The sequence below is a fragment of the Canis lupus genome, chromosome 32 (genome assembly GCF_003254725.2).
Source record: "Canis lupus dingo isolate Sandy chromosome 32, ASM325472v2, whole genome shotgun sequence".
In the NCBI taxonomy this organism is placed as follows: domain Eukaryota; kingdom Metazoa; phylum Chordata; class Mammalia; order Carnivora; family Canidae; genus Canis; species Canis lupus.
In genome coordinates, this window is record NC_064274.1 from 20,610,004 (window position 1) to 20,634,095 (window position 24,092).

The 24,092-nt window shown below is 34.4% G+C and overlaps 1 protein-coding gene across 15 annotated transcripts in view; it reads left to right on the forward strand.

The window, feature by feature from the left end:
- RAP1GDS1 (Rap1 GTPase-GDP dissociation stimulator 1) overlaps positions 1 to 24,092 on the forward strand; it is a 159,020-nt gene that overhangs the window by 44,859 nt on the left and 90,069 nt on the right. For 13 of the 15 annotated variants that reach the window (XR_003126911.3, XR_003126906.3, XR_003126905.3 and 10 more), the window contains exons 3-4: positions 18,797 to 18,919; positions 22,647 to 22,772. Coding sequence is in view for 9 of the 15 variants with exons in the window: in XM_025423784.3 (XP_025279569.1) it covers positions 18,797 to 18,919; positions 22,647 to 22,772 (249 nt within the window). In the remaining 6 variants the exon portion in view is untranslated. Of the gene's footprint in view, positions 1 to 18,796; positions 18,982 to 22,646; positions 22,773 to 24,092 lie in introns of those variants that run through there. The other 2 variants (XM_025423844.3, XM_025423854.3) reach the window with 2 other exon arrangements.

The following is a 24,092-nucleotide window of genomic DNA, read 5'->3' on the forward strand; positions in this document are numbered from 1 at the left end:
TTTATTTATTTATTCATGAGAGACACAGAGAGAGAGACATAGGCAGAGGGAGAAGCAGACTCCCTTGGGAGAGCCTGATGTGGGACTCGATCCCAGAACCCAGGGATCATGACCTGAGCCAAAGGCAGATACTCAACCACTGAGCCATGCAGGCATCCCTATTCTCTAAGTTTTTTAAATAGAAGCTAAGAGTATTCAGAGTCTTCTGTTGACAGATATATACACTTGGACATTTGGGCTGTTTTAGTATCACTTAAAAAGCAAACAATGCATTATATAACTCTTTGAGATTTGAGAGACTTCACACATTTAGGTAGAACAAATGTAATTTTTTTCTCTGTAGTTATACAGGGCTGTTAGAGCAGTAGTAGAGAATACTTTGTGACATTCATGATCCTGCACATCAGTGATTCATGTCTAAAGTAAAAGAAGAAGTCCATGAATTGAATGTAGGTAGACCCATTAGAATATTTGTAGAGTATTCATATACAGTTAAGTTTATACTGCCTTGATATGTCATTGATTATACATTAACTATTTAGTTTAAAGTTAGATTTGGAACATTTTGTACAGTCATGTCATACCTTGCATATCACCTCATCTTCAGATCTCATTCCTACATATATTCAACACTGAGTTTTACTTAGTGTGTTGCAAACATTGTGATATCTCAAATAATGGCAGAAATTTAGTCCCTGCCCTCAGAAGCTCATTATTTTGTGATAGAGACCGATAAGTAAATGTATAATTATAATTTTTTCATAAGTGCTGTAATAGAGGTATGTTCAGTGTCTGGTAGAGGTAAATATATTTACTGATCTTAAAGAGTGTAAAAAGAGCTATGTCAAATCAAAAGGAAATAATCATAAAATGAACCAAAGGCAATATTATATGATCTGACTCTAGTACTTAATTCAACTTTTAAAAAATATCATTTCTTCAATGGGTTAATTGAATTGGTTTTGTATATTTTAGAAGACACTGGAAGAAGTTATTTTATATGAACCAGAATGAATTAATTTATACTGTATTGTGCTGTGAATGACTAATAGTATGCATCTGATGCTTTTGGTTTTTAACAACTTTTTTTTTTTTCTTTTTAAAACTTGACTGACTTGCTACCTGATTAAATCATGGAATTTTAACAGTATTACACATAATATTTTTACATAAAAAGCTTTACATAGCATTTTGTATATGATTCTGCTTATTCTTTAGAAAAAATATTCATACATTGGTCAAAGAATACTTTTTATTAAACTACCAGTATTATTTTTTTTTAATTTTTATTTATTTATTTATGATAGTCACAGAGAGAGAGAGAGGGGCAGAGACATAGGCAGAGGGAGAAGCAGGCTCCATGCACTGGGAGCCTGACGTGGGATTCGATCTCGGGTCTCCAGGATCACGCCCTGGGCCAAAGGCAGGCGCCAAACCACTGCGCCACCCAGGGATCCCAAACTACCAGTATTAAATAGCTGTTAACTTATAAACATTTTAAGTAGGTGAAACATACATTTTACAGATAAAGAAATATTTGATGCAAATGTATAGATAAAATATTTTAAAAATTGGAACACTGAAAAAAAACTACAGCATGATGAACGTCTTTTTTTGAAAGCAAGGATTTCCAAATATATTCACTCTTTTAAATATTTAGCTTTGGTTTCTTTGTTTCTCAAATTACAAAACTGCTGATAGCAAAACTCCAGGATTTCATGTGAGTTCAAGCAATGTCTGCCTTAACACAAATGTTAAAATAGAACTCAGAAAATGCACTAGCAATAACCCAGGTTCTGTCTCAACCAATTTTAGACCTGGGCTATCCGTATGGTAGCTATTGACCCCATGCAGCTTTTGAGTATCTGGAAGGGAACTAGTTGAAATTGAGTTGATTCATAACCTCAGAGACAATCGTTTAAAAAAAAAAAAAGGAGTAAAATGATTCAATTTTTGTGTTGATTACATGTTGAAATGATAATATTTTATAAAAATAAAATGCTTATTAAACTTAATTCCATCTGTTTCTTTTTACCTTTTTTAGTGGCTTACATTATATTTCATTGAACATCACTGTTTTATACCGATGCTTCTCAAACTCTAGTTACATAAAAATTATTTGGAAAGGTTGTTAAAACACAAATACTTGGGTTCTATCCTCAGAGATTCTGACTCAATAGTTTTATGTGTGTGGGGTCTAACCATTTGCATTTTTAATGAGCTCCCAGGGGATGCCAGTATGCTAATCTATGGATCACACTTTGAGTAACAAGATTCTCATATGGACAATATCTTTTTGGTGGGGTTGTAAAGAATGTCTAGGATGAATCAACGGCCATATCAGGGCTCACATAATCTATTATTTGGTATAAACTATAAGTAAGACACTGTCATACTGTGTAGAGGAATTTAATTATGAACTTTGTGCTAGACCTTTGAGGAAAAATTTGTGAAATTTTGTCAAAGACTAACTTTTTCTTATATGACTATATATTTGTTACTATGTAAAGAGGAAAATAAAGAAAAAATTAAAAGCAACTGTCAAATAGGAAAGTAAGATTCAGCCTATCATTTTTAAGACAACAGAATTTACTTGCACCTCTACAGAAAGGAGAGGAGGAAAATCGTACTTAAAAAACAAAAACAAAAACATATAGTTATAAAGGTACAGTTGTGTGTGACAGAGAGACCTTTTGTCTAAAGTATTTGCTTTTTTCTTATTTTTCTTCATTTCTGTATTTCTCTCTCTCTCTCTCTCTTTTCTTTTAGAGCGAGGGAGCAGAGCAAGAGGGGCAGGGAGGAGAGAGAGAGAATCTCAAGTGATCTCCATGCTGAACACAGAGCCCTATGTGGGGCTCAGTCTCACAACCTGGAGGTCAAGACCTGAACTAAAACCAGTAGTTGGATGCTTAATCAACTGTGCTACACAGGCACCGCTCATTTTTATATTCTTAAAAACAGTTAAATAGGGGATGATGAAATTACGGTGGGGAAAAAGATTAAGGTAGAGAGAAGTCAGAGAAGGATAGAAGAGGCTGGAAGAGAATAGTAAATAATAATAGAAAGCAATGGGGACATAGAGATTGTATTTAAGGTTGGGAACAATTCTTAGACTGTCTTTTACTATGATACTTGCAGACCTATTTTCAGGACCAAGAAAGGATTTATTCATGGTTTTACCTTAGCAAATAACAATAGCATGGTATTACCTTAGCAAATAGTTACTCAGGCTTAATGAAGAGGCCCATTCTTTTTAAGAAAATCTTCCCTTCCTCCCCTCCCTTACCCCCTCTTCCTCTCTCTCTCCGTTCCTTCCTCTCTTGCCTTCCTTCCTTCCCTCCCTCCTTCCCTCCTTCCTTCCTTTTCTTTCTGATAGCCCTAAGACTAGAAAATACTTTTTTAATATTGATCTTTAATCTTTATCGTTGTCATTGCCTTTCATTGATCCTATTTCTAGCTCCTGGATAAACAAACAACAATGTTTCCTCCCTAACAGATCTTCTGCATTTGAAGATAACTATCATATTTATTTCTTCAGTTGTCCCTTGCATGATGAGAAAGGCAGTAGTATGGTTGATATAAGATGATAGAGCAAAGGTTGAGAATATTTTTTCCTACTATCTGTATGGCATGTGTATGTTCTTATTTGGGAATATTTGTTTAAGAGGATAAGATGATCCTCTTTTCTAGAGGTAGAGGTATATTACGGTTCTCAAGAGAAATAGAACCAATTGGATATATGTATGTGTATATGTACCCATACGTGTGTGTGTGTGTGTGTGTGTGTGTGTGCGTGTGCAGGGGTGAGAGATTTATTTTAAGAAGTTGGCCACTTGATTATGGCAACTGGCAAATCTAAAATCTTCAGGGTGGGCTGGCAGGATGGAAACACAGGGAAGAAATGATATTGCTCTTCAAATCTGAAGGTGGTCTGCAGGCAAAATTTCATCTTTTTGGGAAGGGGGAGGTGGTATATAGTGGGGGAGTGGGAAGAAGGGGTTAAGGAGACCATCAGTCTTTTGTTTTCTTCAGGCCTTTATCTGTTTGGATAGGACCTAGCCACATTATGGAAAGCAATTTGTTTTACTCTCACTCTGTGTATTTAAATGTTAATCTCATCCAAAAACACCCTTACAGAAACATTCAGAATAATGTTTGAATAAATACTTGGGTACCATGGCCCAGCCAAGTTGACACTTAAAGTAACCATCACAAGTGGAGTATATATCCTATTGAAGTATCAAAATGGATTGTGTGACAATAATAGTTATGTTTTGGGATAACTATTAGTGAGAAATGATGCATTAGTATTAGAACTTTCCACACAAGAATCTATAATTGATTTTACTGGGTTTTCAATGACCTGTTTTTTAATATTCATTGGGATAAATCCCAAAATGAAGCTCCAAGAGGCAGAGTAATGGTTTTTTTTTTAAAACAGATTCAAAGTCTACATTTTAGCACACAATGTTCTGTGAGGTAAGTTCATTTTAGATGCGTGTGATTTTCTCTTCCCATAGTCAAGTATTACACATCTTTTCTATTCATTGTACTAAAGAAGCAAACAATGTTTTCATATGGCTCATAATAACTTAGTTATGGATTGATCATCTTTTCTTTCAGATCTGTGCATGTGGGAGGGATGATATAAAGGCAAGGTAATTTTCTGCAATGATTTCTGAAGGTTTAAAGAACATTTTTGCATATGTTTGCCTTTGAAAACATGTAATCTAAGTCCTGATTAGTTTAATGCAAAGTGAAAACTTTAGTCTCTGCAAGAGCTAGTGATAGGTAATTTTACAGGAAAACTTTCATTTTTGATGTGAGATTTCTTAAAATATAAGGCAGTCTCCTTATAAACTCAACCCTCTTTTCTGTGAGAAGTAATTGCAACTATTACAGCATCAATAAATGTAACCTGGTTGCTCCATCTTTAGTATTCTATAACAGTTTATACATCCCTCTGAACTTAGCATATATTAATTGTGTATGCCTTTTTCATTTATTCAGCTACAAACTCTTTAAGGGCAGGGCAATTCTATTCAAGTAGCATTAATTTGGTACCACCATACATTAGTTGGTACTTTGCCCTGGAGAGCTCAAATAGACAAGTAATAAGATAAATTTTAATACAGATTAATGCATTATGTAGTAGAGCTAATTACTAAGTATTGGGGAAATAGCTGGATTCAAGTATTATAAGAGCCAAAGTGTCACATAGAGACTGACATTTCATCTGGATCCTGATGGATAAATCTGTGTTTTATAGTTGTACACTTCTTCTTCTACCTGCCTTGTCTTTGAATCTTGAATAATACCAACCATCTACTTATTCTGCTTCCCAGTTCTGGTAGCCTTTGGCTGTTGGGGAAAAGAAAAAAAAAAACCACCCAGTTGTGTGGAATGTTTCTATTACAAATTTAGAGTCTCTAGCCTCAGCTAGTAATACTTTCACATATTCCTTTTTTGTAGGATATATTTTTCTCCTTTTCTGCTTAGAATATGCTTAATTGCCCTTCAAAACTCAGCTCAAATGCTACCTTCTTATTAGCATTATTACTGAATTTTCTTTTTAAAAATTTCAGCTTTGTCTTTCATGTAAATGAACTACCAACTTTGTTAGACTGTATCTTCTTTGTCTTTAATTTACAGCTTAAAATATCTCTGTGACTTTGAAAAATGACCTTACCTTTTATATGATTCAATTTTTTCACATGTGAAATAACAGGGATAATATCTTGAGTAACACTAGAGCCCTGCAAGCCCTGCAAAATTTCTGTGATCTTTATGGAGCTGTGATTGCTTCCCATTTATATCTGTTATATATAACTTCACTGTGGTATCAGTCACATTGAATTGTGATAATTTATTCACCTTTCTCTTACTAGACATTTTTCTGAGGATATGATTTGTATCCTGTTTATCTTTTGTTCCCAACATAGTAGGGACTCAAAAATAAATTTTTTGAATGATCTCATCTACTTCCAAGTCTTCAGCTATCAAACAAGTGCCAAGAACTTGAGAAACAATTACAGCATTGTGTGTGAGTATCGGAGGAGAGGTGCGAACTTGATAAGCAGAATCATCATGCTGGATTTTGAAAATATAGTGTCCTTACCCAGGTAATGAGAGGGCCTAAGGATTATGGAAGAACATTCCAAGCAAAAGAAACAACATGCATAAAGTCACAGTGGTAGGAGAAAATGTAGTTCAATAAGAAACAAACATGTTGGGTGCGGCCAGGAAAAAAAAAAGGGGGGGGCGGGGGGATACAATGCAAGAGATGATAAATGGAAAAGGGAGTAAGGGTTCAAACTATGAAAGGACTTTTATGCCATGTGTCTTTGTCTCCTTAGGCTTCTATAACAAATTACCACTGACTGGGTGGCAGTGCTAACAGTTCTGAGGGTTGGGAAGTCCAAGTCAAGGCAGTGGCAGATTCAGTGTCTGGTGAGACCTACTTCTGATTCACAGACAACTGTCTTTTTGCTAGAACTCACATGGTAGAAGAAGTGAGGCATCTCTCTGGAGTCTCTTTTGTAAGGTCACAAGTCCAATTCATGGGAACTCTTCCTATGACCTAATATCCCAAAGGCCCCACCTCCTAATAGCATCACACTGGGGTTAGGTTTCAACATATGAATGGCAGGTTGGGGGAGGAGGACACATACATTCCATCTTTAGCACCATGTTAGAGAAATCCGCAAAAGCAAATATAAATCAGATTTGTGTTTTGAAAAGATCATTGTGGTGGCAGATTAAAAGAAGTGTTGGGGGATAACCAAGAATAAGGAGGAGGAAGAGGACAGCTTTTCTTAGAAATAAGAGATAAGGATAGGTAATGTCATAGATAAGCTTAGATGTGAAGGAACAAAATACTTGCACTCTGAATTATCAGGAAAGGTTATCTGTTGACCATGATGGAGAACATGGCATATATAGAGAATAGTAAATGTTTAGAATTGCTGGCTTAGGAAATGTGAAAGGGAAGTGACCAGGGATAAATAAAAGGATTACTGAGCAATGTTGAAGGTACAATTAAAATTGTAAAATGTGAATTTGTGTGATACCAGCTATCATACTTAATAACATTTTAAAATTGGAGAACAGGAAGAAGTATGTGGCTGGATTCATCCAGTGTCCAGGATTGAATGGCAAGGTGAAATAGATGGATAGGGTTTTAGGAAACTGAGATAATACTAGAATTGCTGAAATCATTGATCATTTTGTTCAGAGTAGGTAGGGATGAAATCAGTCATGGAAAGGGCTGATAGATTGGGAAAAGGAGTAGTTGAATGAATAGAGGTTTCAGTGAGATTAAAAAATATTCACAACTAATAAGTAAATAAAATACATGATAAAATAGAAGACTGATCAGAAAGTGATTTCCAAATTTAAGCTTTTAGCTATGGAGCAGCTCTATAATGATGAAGGGGACAGTGCCCTGGGTGTTATGTGTGGTGGATTGTTAAAGAGCAGTAGAGAATTAGGTCATTTATTAAAGTCAGGGAATGTGAGGTCAACTTATTAACTTCATTATATAGATTCAGAGTTGTTCAGAATGATGGCAGGAATTGAGAGGAGAGGAGAGAGAACTCAAGAATAAGATCCAGTGTACTTGATTGAAATAATAGTGATGAGAACAGTGTCACCGGATGGTAGAAGTTGAAAAGATAGAAATTGTTTTTTTTTTAACTTTTTTTTAAATTGTATTTATTTATTCATGAGACAGAGAGAGAGAGAGAAGAGAGAGAGGCAGAGACACAGGCAGAGGAAGAAGCAGGCTCCATGCAGGGAGCCCGACGTGGGACTTGATCTTGGGTCTCCAGGATCACACTCCGGGCTGCAGGTGGCGCTAAACTGCTGCGCCACCCGGGCTGCCCTAGAAATTGTTTTTGAGTGAAGCTAGAGGACAAATGGTTTAGAAAATATATTTTTGAGCTAAGAGAATGCCAGCTGGAGCTCCGAGTCCTGAGTCTTGGAGTAGAAGGGGAGGAAAAGAGAGTTGAAGAGTTCTGCTTAAGAGCACTTCAATGGAAGTCTTCAGAGAAGGGTTCCAGCTACAGTGAAGGCAGGAAGGTAGAGTTCTGGGAGTCTGGTGTTTGTATAGGATAGTTAAGGGATCCAAAGGGAACAGTAAAGAAGGGTTCAGATGAGGCTTGAAGAAGTGATGGGAAAGTTTTATTAACCATCTCACAATTATTCTTTTCCCAGTTACTGTGCTCTTTATAGCTTGGGAAATTATCATCCATTTTCTCATTTATGATCTTTTTTCCAACCTCTCTGCTTGGCAGAGTGAATTCTTTGATTGATATTTCCCCTCTTTGCTCTATGAATTAGGCACTGTTAACGACCTCCATCATGCTTTTTTCTCTTACCATTCAGATAGGGCCACCTGTGGTGCCCTGATTTCTCATTTTGCCTTGACCTTTACCACTGTTGGTCTGTAGAATTTTTACAATTTGATATTTGTCTTCAGTATTATGGAGACCTAAGTAGTTACCTCACAATATCTGGTAAATCCAAGACTAATTTGAAAAACTTTCAGCACTCATTTAGTGTGCTACGTATTACCCACCATTCCCTGAAGTCTACAAAGAGCATTTTAAGTTTTTAGAGCACAAATATCTCCAAGTTGGAACCAAGGTCACTTTGTTAGTCTTGCTTTTACTCTCAGGATAATTGGTTATTACGGTGATAGGATTGGGGAAGTATAACTGTGGTAGGGAATAGAGAGTCAGGGCTGTTTTTGAGGATAGGGCTGAGGTAGAAGATCATTTTGAAATATTGTACTTGGAAGAGCGTTCTGATATCTGCAAGATTCTATAATCCAAACTAGTTTCTTTATTCTCTAAGCTATCATGGAACCTTAAGTGGCCACAAAGGTTGTATGTGAGTTGTGTGTGAGAGGAGAGGAAAGTGTATGGTGAGGATCCTAGTGATGATAACAGACCTCATGATACATCCTTTTACTTCCACTCTGTGATATCTACTATATTCTTGAATCCTGATTCTAGCCACTCTGGATAAATGTTTTGCCTAGGCTAGCTTGGTCTCTAATACCGTCCATTCTAGTATGGACTAACAAAGCAATAAAATACAGAAAATGATAGTTTTGTGGGGGAAATGAGGTTCTAAAACAACGGATGATCATCAAATATGAAGATTTGGCAGATTGGATTAGGTGCCTCTGTACATTAAGTACAGAGTGGATTTGAATCAAAATATTATAACTGCTTTTATACTTGTCTGTCTCGCTGAAGATAAACTCTTTGAGGGCAAGGTAAGTATATCTCTTGTTAGCCATTTGCCTAGGACGTGGTAGATACTTAGTATTTAAAGCTAACTCAATGCACGAATCTAGTAGTTAGGAAACCTCACAGATGTTAACAGTGTAACTTACATTATGTGTAATGGTGATATCCTACTCCTTCATTAGCATATGTTTCTTAAGGAAAGAAGTTTCTCAGGAAATGTGGTACATGTTTCCTCACAGCTTTCATTTCATGATGTATGATGTCTGTTGGTTTACTGATAGCTTTTCAATCTCATGTATTTTAAGAGCCATTATTTAGTAACTATGTTATGAGCAGTAATTAAATCCAACATATAACTTATCCCCATTTTTTGGTAGGTTAAGGTGGTCTGAAGTCTGTTTCTCTTTTTAAAGTTTAGTGTTCTTGGGGTTTTTTTGTTACTGCGGTAGACAAAGTATATTGAAAAGTGTTGGAGAAGTTTACTTGATTCTTCTCTTTTCAAAATAATTCAGCGCAATTGTAGTGCTAGGTTTATTTTGAATAGAATTATCAGCATTTTACCAGTTGGTTCTTTGTTCTTATTCTTGATGTCTCTAAACACAAGTAAAATCATTATGGTCTCTCAAAATCTCTCATGACTTATTCTGTAACAACTACTATTTCAACTGACAATCTTGTATGTTATTTTTCTTGAAGTGACTTTGGTTTGTTATTTCTTCCATTCATTTCTCAGGGTAGGACTTCTTTCTTCAGTCTCCCAAACACACACGTTTTTAAAATATGGAATTTATTCTATATTTATTCAAAATATATTATAGCCTACTACTCTTGTGTTACAGCATATAACCTCATCATTCCCCCCTAATAATTAAGAACCTCTACCAAAATTTATATAAGATTAGTGATTATTTATCATTTCAGCATTAAGTCATCTGTTCTGAAGTGTTCTTTAACCTTTGGGAAATTGACCAAATTTGTTCTTGGTTGATAATATCTTCTTTTTTGCTTCCCTATTTTCAAGCCTTAATTAATTAGTTAATTCATTCATTCAATTTTATTTTGAGTATAGTTGACACAGTGTTAGAATAATTTCTGGTTTACAACTTAGGATTTGAGAGGTTTATACCTTATGCTGTGCTCACCCCAAGTGTAGGTACCGTCTGTCTTGTTACATGCTTTTATAGCATCATTGACTACATTTCTTTGCTCTTTTATTCTTGTGACTTACTCATTCTCTACCTGGAACCCTATACCTTGAGCCTCACTTGGCTTTTAAAAAATAGGCAACTAACTTTTAGTTCCTGTTCTCTAAGACTGCACTTAAAAGAAAATATTTAATTTCCTCCCACAACACTTTAAAAACTTTTGTTTTACTTAAGCCAATTTGATTTTACTTGGATTTGTTTTCTCTTTCTAAATAAAGCAATAGTAAATCACTACAGATCTTGATCAGTTCTTTGCTTCTTTTATGCCATGTCTCTACAATTCTTTTTTTTTTTTTTTTTTTTTTTTTATCTTTACTATTACTTAAGATTCTCCTGGCCCCTGCCCTTTCTCCCTCCTTTTCTCGTAAACACTCCTCCTTTGGGGGAAGCTGTGAAATTTCGGAGAGGTGACCCTCATCTCAACCCCCAGGGTTACAGCGTCTATTCACTAAAATTGCAGGCCTAAACTGATCAATACATGGGATGGCCAATCCATCTGGCCAAGTTAATTAAATCAGATTGGTTCAGTTCATGTGAGCCATGGTACTTTTGGTCTTTATTTTGAAGTGGGGAGGAGAGGTGTAGAGAAAGAAGAGACTTCTGTGTTGCTTTCCTATAAGACATGGAACCAGTACAACCATTTTTCCTCCATGATACAAACTTACCTGATAATGTCAATAAACAGAAGAGGAGAAAGTTGAGGAGAGCTCAGAGAAATGGAGCAGGAGCAGGAAACTACTCATGAAGTTCACTATACTTTCAGATTTTATAATTATGTGAATTGTAAGCTAGTACATTCCTCTATTGTAATGTAATATTGGAATAGTACAATAGTATCTGTTACTTGCAATATGTCCTCATATATATAGGTTTAAAATAGATTTTCTGGCTGAGTGAAGTAAGTCAGTCAGAGAAGGACAAACATTATATGTTCTCATTCATTTGGGGAATATAAATAATAGTGAAAGGGAATATAAGGGAAGGGAGAAGAAATGTGTGGGAAATATCAGAAAGGGAGACAGAACGTAAAGACTGCTAACTCTGGGAAACGAACTAGGGGTGGTAGAAGGGGAGGAGGGCGGGGGGTGGGAGTGAATGGGTGACGGGCACTGGGGGTTATTCTGTATGTTGGTAAATTGAACACCAATAAAAAATAAATTAAAAATAAAATAAAATAAAATAGATTTTCTGTTTATAAAATAATGCCAGCATATGGTACAGAACTTAAAAATAAAGAAAATGCTTTTATTGTAATTTTTTTATTTTACAAAATTTCAATCATGACAGTTTCCTTTTTTAAAAACACTTTTGAGCATATATTCATGATGTTAAATATTTTAAGATATTTCTAATGAATTTAAAATGCTCTATTGGATAGATAGGCCACAATGGTAGTTATCTATTGTTGGACATTTCTTAATTACAACTCAATTTGATACTGTGAGCTGTTAAGCTCCATCTTCTTTGGCCCAGGTTATGGTAATGTCAATTTTTTAAAAAGATTTTATTTATTCATGAGAGACACAGAAAGAGAGAGGCAGAGACATAGGCAGAGGGAGAAGCAGGCTCCATGCAGGCAACCTAATGCAGGACTCGATCCTGGTACTCCAGGATCACGCCCTGAGCGGAAGGCAGATGCGCTTAACTGCTGAGCCACCCAGGCGTCCCAGTAATGTCAATTTTAAGTGACTCCTTACTTTTTTTTCCTTTTCTATGTACCTTTTTGTTGCTTGTTTTCCTGGAAAAGTAGAATAAATTTTATATCACGCTGACTTGTTCACATTAAGTATTATTTCGTTAAGTGCGTTTCTTGGATCAATCCTTTTTTTTATGATGCTCCAGTAAGAAATGATTGTTTATTTGAGAAACAGTGTATAATCCTATAGGCTTGTAGTAAACATTAATAAAATAAGGATTTTAAAGAATCCTACTGAATCCTACAATGTCAAATCTCTTTTGCTTTCTTTATATTTTCACCTAAGGTACTTGACAGCAGGGTGGAGATGGGTCTTTTACTGAAAATATTCCTTCACTGTGTTTTACTATAACCTCATTGTCTTAATTTGCAGTGAAGAAATCCACATTTGCTATCAGGACCGTATTTTGAGTACTTTAAACTTTTAAGTGAACAATTATGGTTATATACTCACTCTGCTTTTACTATAATCATTAAAACATTTCTTCCTGGTGTTTAGTTTCTCAGTAAATATCTTTCTTTTATTTTTTAACCACAGAACTCTTAATTTTTAGCAACTATTTTATGACCTAGTTAGTGGTAATTTTAAGGAAAGGAGTCAAACTAGTAGATCTCACTGATTATTCTTTCAGTGATTTCCAAACACATAGCTTCTCCCACTCCCACAGCTTTCATTATTCCTGGAATTGAAATGATTGCAAGACTATCAGAATCATTTATTGTAATTTTATAAAATGACTGTCACAACTTACTCTCTTAGTAAGACCTGTTTCTGATGGTGAGTCATTTTATAAATGGGTCTTTGTTCTGCCCTCTTTCTTTTCATGACTGCATACATTTTCTTTCCTGTATCTCATGTTCCTTTTATTTGCCTAAAATCCTTATTGGAGGAAAAAAATCTTCTCACCAGTGAAAGAAATTCCATTTTTTCCCTACTCTCTACTTCGTATACTTCCATTTTCTTTTAGAAATAATAATTTCTTCTTTGTCAGGCCCTTACTTTAGTCTTCTTATACTCAGCATATTCTTCTTATATGTTTTAAATCTATTTTAAACCTGCTTCACTTTCTCTGTACTTAGTTCCCTTTCTTTCCTTCAGTCACTGCCTCAATTTATTTCAAAATACTATACATCCTTTTTCCACTCATTTGTATTACTTTAGTTCTTACTCCTGTAAATATGTCAGATAAAAATATGTCTCATCAAATAATTTGGTAAATCTAGTCAAAGTATTGTCATCACCACATATCTTTAAATAAATTGTGGTAGGAAGAACACTAGACTTGGAACCAGAGAAACTGGTTTCTTTTTCCTTTTCCAATGTAATCTTATCATGTGGCCTTACATGTCATATGAAGAAAACTGTCATATAAAGAAAAACTATAATGCTGCCTCATATGACTTTTATAAAAATGATGAGATTAAAAATAAATACAATGAGAATACATTTGAAATTACCTTGAAATTTAAAAAGAATACTCAATATGAATTTAAGGTAGTTGTTATATTGGTCAGATATCATTAGAAAGATTGGATGGCTTTTAATCCGCTGTCTCTAAGTGAAGACACAGAGTCTGAGCTGGAATTACCTAAAGTGTGTGTGTGTGTGTTGGGGGGGTGGCATTTCAGATGGGAAATGTGCAGTAAGGAGATATAAAATAAGATTAATTTGGATTATTACAAGTAATTAGTATGGCTAGAGTGTAGGATGTCAGTGAGGGAGCATCAGGAAACAGGTTGGGAAATATGATGGATGTGTTTGTTTCATTAAATGTTATGGTTGATGATTTGAAGATTGAAGATTGAAGTAGAGGAGTGACATGAAATTTACATTTCTAGAAGTTTATGTTGTTATTACTGTAGGTAACAGATGGGGGATGGGAGCTGAAGTTAGGGAGACTCTTGAGGAGGCTATTGGGTTTAATTAAAGTCAGAACTGAGAACCTGAAGTAATGTGGATATAGAAAAGCAGATACAAAAGATGCTAGTGAGATGGAATCTATGGAACCTGCACTCTGATTAAATGTGGGTGGTAGAAAGGCATTTACTAAAAGTAACAAGTTTATAATCATTCTAGGGTTTCTGGCTTAGATGGGTTCCCCGCCATTCACTGAGATAGAGACTAGAATGAATTTAAGGGAAAAGGGATAAATTTGGTTTTTGGAGTATTAAATTTTACGTATCTATGGCATATCAAAGTGCAAATTCTTTGTTTTCAGTTGGATAAAAGAAGAGAGGATTTGGAACTTGTCTGTGTGGTAGTATACACACATATGATGAAATGATGCCCTGCATTTGGATCAAATCACCTAGACACAGGGCCAGGTCTTTTTTTTAAACCATATTCTAAAAATCCACCCTTTGAGAAGTAATACATAGTTCCCTAGGAAAGGAGACACATGGCCCTTTGAGTCATGAGTCATATTCTTGGTCCTTGCAGTCAGTGTGAAATCTGCGTCTTTTCTTCATAGTCTGTCATAAGGATCGCTTGGACATGTAATGTAAAGATACCAGCTCTTTAATTGTTCATATAACTTTAAGTAAAACTTCAAACACTTTTTATTACTCTAAAACAATACTATCTAATCTAAATACATTTTTAATCTAATAGCGTTACAGTAATAGCAGTCATTATTTTTGTTTTTCTAACTTAGAGTTTAAATTGGTTATCAGATGCTTTCCATTAATTTATTCTCGTGTAGTCTATCTGCTGACATCATAAATTCAGCTTGTCTTAGTAATGTACCTGAAAACCTCCTTTTAGTGTTTAATTGTAAAGCCAGTTATTTTAACTTATTTACTTAGCAGCTTTTTTGGGAACTTTAATCTCTCTAGAAGAAATTATTGGTTCCTTCTGATTCCACTTATTCTCTCCTCCTGGGTTATTTATTGTCCTTGATAAGTTATATGAGTACTTCTTTTAACTTCTCCTATATGGCATTGTATGGCATTGACATTGTGGCCTGGCTTCTTGATTTACTCTTCTTTCAAGTTTCTCCGACCCAATTGCCCACTTTTCTCTGTTCTTTCTGTCACTGGCAGTTTCATAACTAAGTTGCCTCCTTGCCATCAAGGTTAGGTGGAGTGTGAACATAGGACTACAGGGACAGAATGAGTGCTTGCAGAACTGCAAGGCCACAGTGATGGATGGCTATGACTCCTGTAGTTGCTCCCACAGACACTACTGTTGAGTAGCAATTGTCCTTCATATATGGCTTCTTCAAAATTCAAGGACTGTCAGCTGCTTATAATTTGTAGGCATACTCAAGCATTTTTATGACTGCACCTAAATGTGAAGGAGGAGAAAGATACTGAATTGATTCCTACAGACCTTTAAAAGGAGTGTAGTTAAAATGTCAATAGTAGTCTGGCTAAAGATAATAAAAAGTCTCCCTGGGTTTTTTTTGTTTTGTTTTGTTTTGTTTCGTTTGTTTGTTTTTTGTTTTTAAGACTCCTGATCACAGTGTGCGATTTGTTTACAAGTAGCCAGTCATTTAGATTGCAAATACTAACCGCTGACTACTTCTTAAAGTTCTTTTAAAATTATTTCAAGAGTACTCAGAGATATCTGAGAATATCTTTTAGTTCACAGATAAATATACATTTTGAGATGCAGTAGAATGCCAGTGCAGGAAGTATGTATGAAATGAAGGCTGCAACTTTATAATTATTTATTGTACAGAGGCATTTTAGTGATATGCAGTATTTGGTTATGTTTTTATGCCAAGGAAAGAAGATCATTCCCAGCTGTTTAATTTGTATTTGAAACTTACACAGAAATCCACATGCTAGGAGGTTAATAGAATTACCATTAGATTTTTCTAAATTGTAAATCAGATTTATATGAAAAAATGAAAAAAATGGATAATGTTTTTCCCTTTTAATTTCTCTGACAGTAGCATTAAAAAAGTACCATTCCAAATTTTTATTTTAGTACAACTATTTTCCCAATTCCTTGGATTGTAACCTGTGGCAGTTCTCATAACTGTAAGGTTATTCTCATAAGAATGTAAGGGGGTTTTGTTCTCTTTTTCCTCTGTTGCCCCTGGTAGTTGAGCTTTGATGTTAAGTCATTCTTTCAGTTATGGTTAAAATGAGACATGCATGGGTGATTTTCACTTAACTGCTCGCCTCCACACACACACACACACAAATGCCTCAGCGTCACATCTAATCGTGATTCATGCCTTATGCCAGACTCTTGCTGTCATCCTAGCATCAGCAGATGGTGGGACAGGACCCACCCCAGCACCTGGGGCAGTGTGCCCCAGCATTCTGGGGTTGAACATCTTCTGGTAGCAATGGTCAGAAAAGGAAGGGTTTTTATATGGCAATTGAGTTCAGTTATTTTTTGTTTCTTCCAGGGGTAGGGGGATCAATTAATGGAAATTTGGTGTCCAGTTTTCAGGTAGTACCTTAAAAACTTATTTTTTTAGCCAAGAAACAAAAGCAAATGTCACATTGCATTTTATAAATATGCTTGCCTAAAGGATATTCCTGTGTTTAAGTGTTTAAGTGCCACCATGGGTAGTTTATGTTTGTAATAATCTGAACTATAAGAAACATAGTAAAAAGCTACACACAGAAGGGGAGGTTTCCTCTATTCATGGGTAAGTAAGTTTTCTGTTCTTAAAAAGAAAAATACACACACACATACACACACACCAGTGGATGCCAGGTAACACACATGTTGATTTGTTAGTGTCAAAAAATCTGAAGTTGCTATTTATGCTCTGTGATTAGGATGATAGTAACTTTAGACAAGTTTACTTCATCTTTCTGGGCTCTGTTTCTTCAACTAATAAATAAGGCTGTTTTAAAGAATCTTGAAAATATCTTTTTTATTATACTACATAAATATAAGAAACTAAAATAGTATTAGCTATATGAAAATGTACTAGGCTTATGATAGTAGCAGGAAGTGCATGGGTGGAGTTTCAACATTGGATAATCTTGGTCGTTTGATCTGTAGTACTAATGTCACAGGTGAGCACCCACATATAACCAGTTGCAAATAACCTTTTTTAAAGGTAATAAATCAATGGAAGTATATTTTTCCATATAATTTTCTATTTCTTCAGTCACTTCATAGTTCTAGCTTCTCCTGATGATGTTAAAAGAATATTAAGGTTCTTTAGCTCAGAATCCTGCATAGTCAAGGGTGCATTGAACAGTGGTTTTTAATTTTTTTGACCAGACATATAATTAGAGATGCATTTTACATAGAGTAGTACATGGGCATACACATAGCTCAAACTAAAGTTGCTTTGTTTTACCTTACTATGGGCAAATTTTTTTCCTACTCTTTTATTGTAGCAGATGTTAATTCTGTTTCTCTCTTTAACAAATTACTGGTTCTTGTTCACCAAGCCAGAATTCCTATGGACTGGGACCCACAATTTGAAGAACACTATACTAAGTAATCAGCACTTACTATAAAGAGTCTAGGGGATAGACTCTCAAATTATTAAAAATGATTTTCCTAATTCTCTCTTGATCACATCAGCTCCCATTTACTTAACAAGCAGTCTGCAGAGTTCCCTCTTGTTTTTATGTATATCCAAAGGATGTAAAGGATACAAAGGACTGAATTTAAATTGGATTTAAGTTTAACTGAGCTTTATAACTCTATCTTTAAACACATGCCATTCCTCTTCATTGTTCAGAATCAAATAGTAATTTTAAATTTTATTTCTTTGAGTTTTTCTTTACTTCCATCATCATTCCAGTGTTTTATTGTCTTTTATTAGGTCATTCTTTTAATAGCAGGTACATGAGTGGCTTAATTTCATAGAAAGTATATTTGTATTTTAACAAGAGAGAAGAAAAGAAGTAGGGGACTTTTAAATTTCTATATCAACAAATAGAATTCTGAATACTATGGCCTCATTGCTGTTTACTATTTCTCTTCTTCATTAGTGGTCATTTGGATGAATTCTATGAAAAACACAGTAGTCATTAGAACTTTATAGTCTCCTCTGTATGATCCCATATAAAATGACATTAGGTGGGTTTTTTGTTCATTTAATTGCTATTAAAAATTGCTATCGCTGGATGCCTAGGTGGCTCAGTGGTTGAGTGTCTGCCTTCAGCTCAGGGTGTGATCCTGGGACCCTGGGATCATGTCCCTCATCAGGATACCTGAAGGGAGCCTGCCTCTCCCTCTGCCTATTTTTCTGCCCCTTTCTGTGTGTCTCTCATGGATAAATAAATAAAATCTTTTTAAAAATTGCTATAGCATGTAGGAAACCATAGAAATCATATATATAATGATATGCCATTAAGAATTCAGAAGGGAAGTAGAACAAAAGCATTCCTAGTCTGAATAGACCAAGCTGGAACTAACATTAAAACGTAAATATGGTGTGCATATGGCATATTCAGAAATGATTTCTTTATAATTTGACTTTAGATTGACAAAACATTGCATTATAAAGTGGTTTGTGCAAATAAAACCTCAAGATAAAAGCTGCTTGTTGAATTGATGATTATACGTATATTTATATAAATGTATATACTTGAATGTATAGTGAACTAATTTCTGTTATGGATAGTGCAAATTCTTGAAAACTTTATTGTAGATAAAGTTGTCAGTGTTGAAGATTTTCGCTAAAGTTCTTTGTGTGTGTCTCTTTCAGATATGGAAACGAGTGAAAAAATCCAAGGAAGTGGAATACTTCAGCTGTTTGCAAGTCTGTTGATTCCACAGTCTTCCTGCACAGCCAAAGTAGCTAACATCATAGCAGAAGTAGCCAAAAATGGTGAGGTTTTCCTCAAGAGCTTTTCTGCTGGGAACATCTTCAGTTTTACACCTCACTTGTCAGTATGTTTTATTAATTTATGTTTTAATTTTGTAGATTAGACATTGTCCATTTCTTTCTATTTCTTTTTCACTTTTTTCCCCATATAATTGTTGAAAATGACTATAGTTATAGTCATTCTGTTCATACATTTCCATTCCTTCGGAGTAGAATTAAAGGAAAGTGTTGCTAGTTCCTGCCACACCTGTGTCATGTATTACTTTGGTAAGAGGATTCTTGAGCTCACCATAGAGTCATTCATCTTCATTGTCACAGGAGAGCTCACCTTTTGCAGTGTATATGTTGATTTGTTTTATACCCAGGTAAACTTTCTCTCTCTCTCTCTCTCTCTCTCTCTCTCTCTCTTTTTGTCTGGCCTCTTCTACTAACATTGGTGCTTGACTGCAGCAATGCAGCTGGAATATATGTTCTGTTTTCTGCACCTACCTACGTGGGACATGTTTATTTCTTAAATCTCCATGTAAGAATACTATGGAAAAACAAAAATGTCAGCAAAGCTTAGATTATATAATAGCTAATCCATCTTATTAGAGATGGTTTCTATCCAGGGAGAGATTCTTTGGAAGAGTTGTATTTTAGCAGAAGTATTTGCACATGATTTTAATTTAGTTTGAGAAAGCCACCGACTTCTTAAAGTAGTTTTTAAGCAGAAGGAAAAGCCATACTTAATGTAATATCTTTAATGTGCTTCAATTTTCAAAGTTTGATACTAGTGTTAGGACTTTTAGTAATTTACATATTTTATACTTTAAAGAAGAAAAAGTTAAAAAAATTCTGGCTTCATTTGTGTAATCAGTATGGTAGATGACATTGTAAAGTACCAGTATGTGGTGTTTTTGATCCAGTAAAACAACTTGCTCATGTGTGTTACCAAAAAAAATTGAAGTGAAATTTTTTTCATTTGTTTAGAGGTTCTCAAAATGTCTTTCAAATTCCAATGAAGTTCTGTATTGGTAAATTTTTTTTGGTCGCTAGATGAAAACTGGCCACCTATTGTTTGTATGTCATGTCTAAGCTACTGTAATTATAGTCACTATGCTGTGCTTTGGATTAAGTTGGTCATAACTGTTGAGATTCCTAGTGGTTTGGGAATATTTAGTGTACTTCAAGAAGATTTGAGCTGCTCTGAATAGACAGTGGTGATTACCTTGAGATGACAAAGAACTCCTGAACAGGTCTAGTTTGAGAATGGACCTCTAGATGGTGTTTATTAACCTAGACCAACAGCTATCTGAATCTTCTTAGATGCAGTATAACTTGAGTTTTAAGATCAGATGGTTCATTTTTAACTTCATGAGAATTACAATGTAGATTTCCAGAAATCAATTTTTTCTTTTTAAGCCTTTTCTCTTAAGAATGAGTCTATATACTAACTATAGCATAGATTCAGAAATTTCAAATAGTAAATTTTTGTGAAATGAATTGCCATTCCTCTCTGATCTTACTTAGTAATACCAGTCTTATAATACTTTGTCATAATTTCATGATAATTCTCCTGCTTTAATTTGCTGCCAGTTATACTCTAATAGATGACAGCTATGTTCTAAAGACATAATAGAATTTTTAGAATTTATACTTCTAATAAGAGGCTTGTTACAGGGATATCACTAACCTCTACTGATTAAAATAAATGGAATACATTTAAATAGTTATTTCTTGCTTAATCACCACATTGTTTTTGTAAGTGATTGGCTGAGAAAGTGAATTAGAATCTTCTTTTAAAAACATCTTCAGAAATGCAACATGACCCAACAAAGTGGTGTTAGAAGCTCAACCTCAGTCATTTTGTAAGAATTAGTTAGTTACTAGTATTATCTTTTTTAACAAAAGACAATCCTAAGTATAAATGAAAAATGTCTATTCATCAAACTACATATAAAATTCACTGGTTCTTATGTATTCATGTCCCATAGTTGTCATCATTTTTCTAAAGAAAAACATAAAAAGCTAAGAGTTAATAATTATAGGGAGGTTATTAGAGAAAATTCAAACTCTGAATATACATTACTATGTAGTCTGACATTAAGATAGACTCTAACAGTGGTTTTATTTGGCTTATAGAGTTAAAAAAAATTGTGTGTTTTTTTTTAAAGATTTTATTTATTCATGAGAGACAGAGAGAGAGCGAGAGAGAGGCAGAGACACAGACAGAAGGAGTAGCAGGCTCCATGTAGGGAGCTCAACGTGGGACTGGATCCAGGGTCTCCAGGATCACACCCTGGGCTGCCCAAGTTAAAAAAAGTTCTAATAGATCTGGTTCCTGTAGGCAGCTGCAAATGGGGAAAGTGTGTATATGTAAGGGTTTTAATGTTTGATAAGTCAATACATAAAAAGTGGATTTTATAAAAGGAAAAGTTTATTTTATGGTTTTCATCACAGTGCTGTACTTCATGATGATGCTGAATGAGTATGTAATTCAAGTAAGTTTGGGAAGTAAAAGCAAAAAAGGGAATACTGGATTTAGAAAGAAATAGAAATATTCTATTAAGCATTTATTGTTTCATGATAATCAAAGAAAAAAAATACTCCAGTAGAAATTAGCTTTATGTTAATAAATTGGGGTTAATATTGAGATAAAGTATTGCCTAGTCCTTATACCTCAACACTGAAATCCACTCATTATACAAAAAACAAAATTAATTTTATCTTCTATTGACACACATAGAAGTATACAAATATTTAGTGGTTTCTGCCTCCTATTGCATATTGGCTTCCACTGACTTTGGTTTTTTTCACTCACTGTCATTTTGTACGCATCATATTTTCAGCCTTCCCCTGATAGTTCTTCCCTCACTCCCCAGGAACTTTTCAATTTCTGGAGTTCAAATTACCAAGAGAGGATCTGATTTTTTTTCTTTTTTTTTTTTTTTAGTTCATTGCTATTGTCCTGTTTAGCAGATTTTTTGAAGTAGAACATCTGATAGACTGTTGGCCAGCCTGTATATAGTCTGTCCTCAAGTCACAGTCCAACCGGCTATGATTAGGTAACAGGCTCATGTAGTATAAACTAGGGGTGTGTGCAGTGGGAACTCCTTTGGACAAGGATGACTGTCACAACCATTCATTCTGTAGCCTCTGTAATACTTTATATGTTTATTTTAAACATATTCCTTATAAATTCTTGGTATATTTTTACATATATCCATCTAAAGTATGTAACTCATGTCTTTAAAACTAGCTAAAGAGGGCTGTACTCCTCAGCTAAAAAGTAAATTGGCTGAAAGGCAGAAGGTTTTAATGATTTTATTTATTTATTTATGACAGACACAGAGAGAGGGGGCAGAGACATAGACAGAGGGAGAAGCAGGATCCCTCCTGGGAGCCCCGTGCAGGACTCAATCCCAGGACCCAGGAATCACAACCCGAGCCGAAGGCAGATGCTTAACCACTGAGCCACCCAGGCATCCCAGACAGAAGGTTTTAGAAGGGAGTTTACTTTAGTTTTTGACAGAGACTGTCAACAAAGAAAAATATAACCTCACTCATTTTGTGTACTTACTACATTAAGTATTTTATAGAGTTATAATGGTACTTTAGAACAGAATGTTCTCTTTAAATGGTAAGCCATCTTAAACATTTTAATAGTAGGTATTTATTTTATTAAGGGACATGATTATGTAAATTGTGAATATTTAGATTGTTAATTACATATGTCTCTTATTTTCAGAATTTATGCGTATTCCATGTGTGGATGCTGGATTGATTTCACCATTGGTGCAGCTGCTAAATAGCAAAGACCAGGAAGTGCTACTTCAAACGGGCAGGGCTCTAGGAAACATATGTTACGATAGCCGTAAGTGTTGAAATATCAATGATACACTTAAAAACTTTTGTTTAAGAATTATGGTTTTGAGGCTAATTTCACTTTTAGTGTTAGCACTGTTGTTTCTAGGCTAAGACACTAACATAGGCCAATATTACTTAGCTCTGCTTCCTTAGCAGAACCATTGGAAATTTGGGCCATAGCATTCTTAACCAAGAAATTAAGGAAATTAATTCTTTTCCTCTGCTTTCACAAATAATACTTTCAGAGGAAAGTAAGTCAATTTCTAAGAAATCGGGGCTTTTAGTTTTAGAAAAAAATGTATTATCTTTTCAGTTAGGTTTTAGTGAAGTTCTGTCTCTGAATGAGAATGCTTATGAACATAGTTTTTTAAAGTGTCTAAGTCTGTCCAAATAAATTTTTAATTACTTGCAATTCAATAAAACCATTCATAAAACCCATCATCTTCTCAAAAGCTAGATTGGTCTACTGCATTTGCATTGACTCCATTTCTATTTGTCATAATGTCACACTGTCATCCTCACCACTTTCTATAATACACTGCTCTGCCAGGTAGAGAGAAAGCAAGAACTTGGGTATGAATATATTACAAAAATTTTACATTTTCTACTTCTCCTCTCCACATTTATATAAATAAAATACAGAAAAATCTTGAGTATATTCAGTGTAATTAGACTTACCCTGGATTTTCCTTAGATTTATATTTTCTAATCCAAAAACACATATTTTAACATTTACCTTTAAAGTCTCCTAGGAATTTAGTTCTATTTATATAACTAGGATAATTTTTACTGTTTATTTTCCCCATTGATTTCATACACAAAAGACATAGTCCTTTTATAATAGGCAGTGCTTCAAAAAATGATTTGTGCATTTAAGCCAGATAGAAAATAAGGTCATGAATATACTTATTTATAATATGAAAGAAAGAAGTAGAAAAAAAGACTGAAAAAAAAAGAGAAAAAGACTGAAAACTACAACTTTCAGTTATAATTTGTAGCATTAATGGTAAGGCTAGCCTCATTTATTCTCCTTTCCTTACTTTTTCTGGAACATTATATATTATGTCTGAGGATGTGGATGTCTTAATATGAATTTTAGTATATAGTTTCTAGTCCCTAATACTGATTATAAATTTATTTACTGTTCTTTCATTCCAATGCCTTTTATCCTAGGATATTAGCTTTATTTATAAAATTCTGGTACTTTATGTTTATAATTTTGCATTTTTATATTTAGGAAATTTTTTAAACATCATAGCTTATTATCATATTATATTAGCTTTCAAGGGTGAAATTATTTTAATCATAATTTTATATGATTAATTTT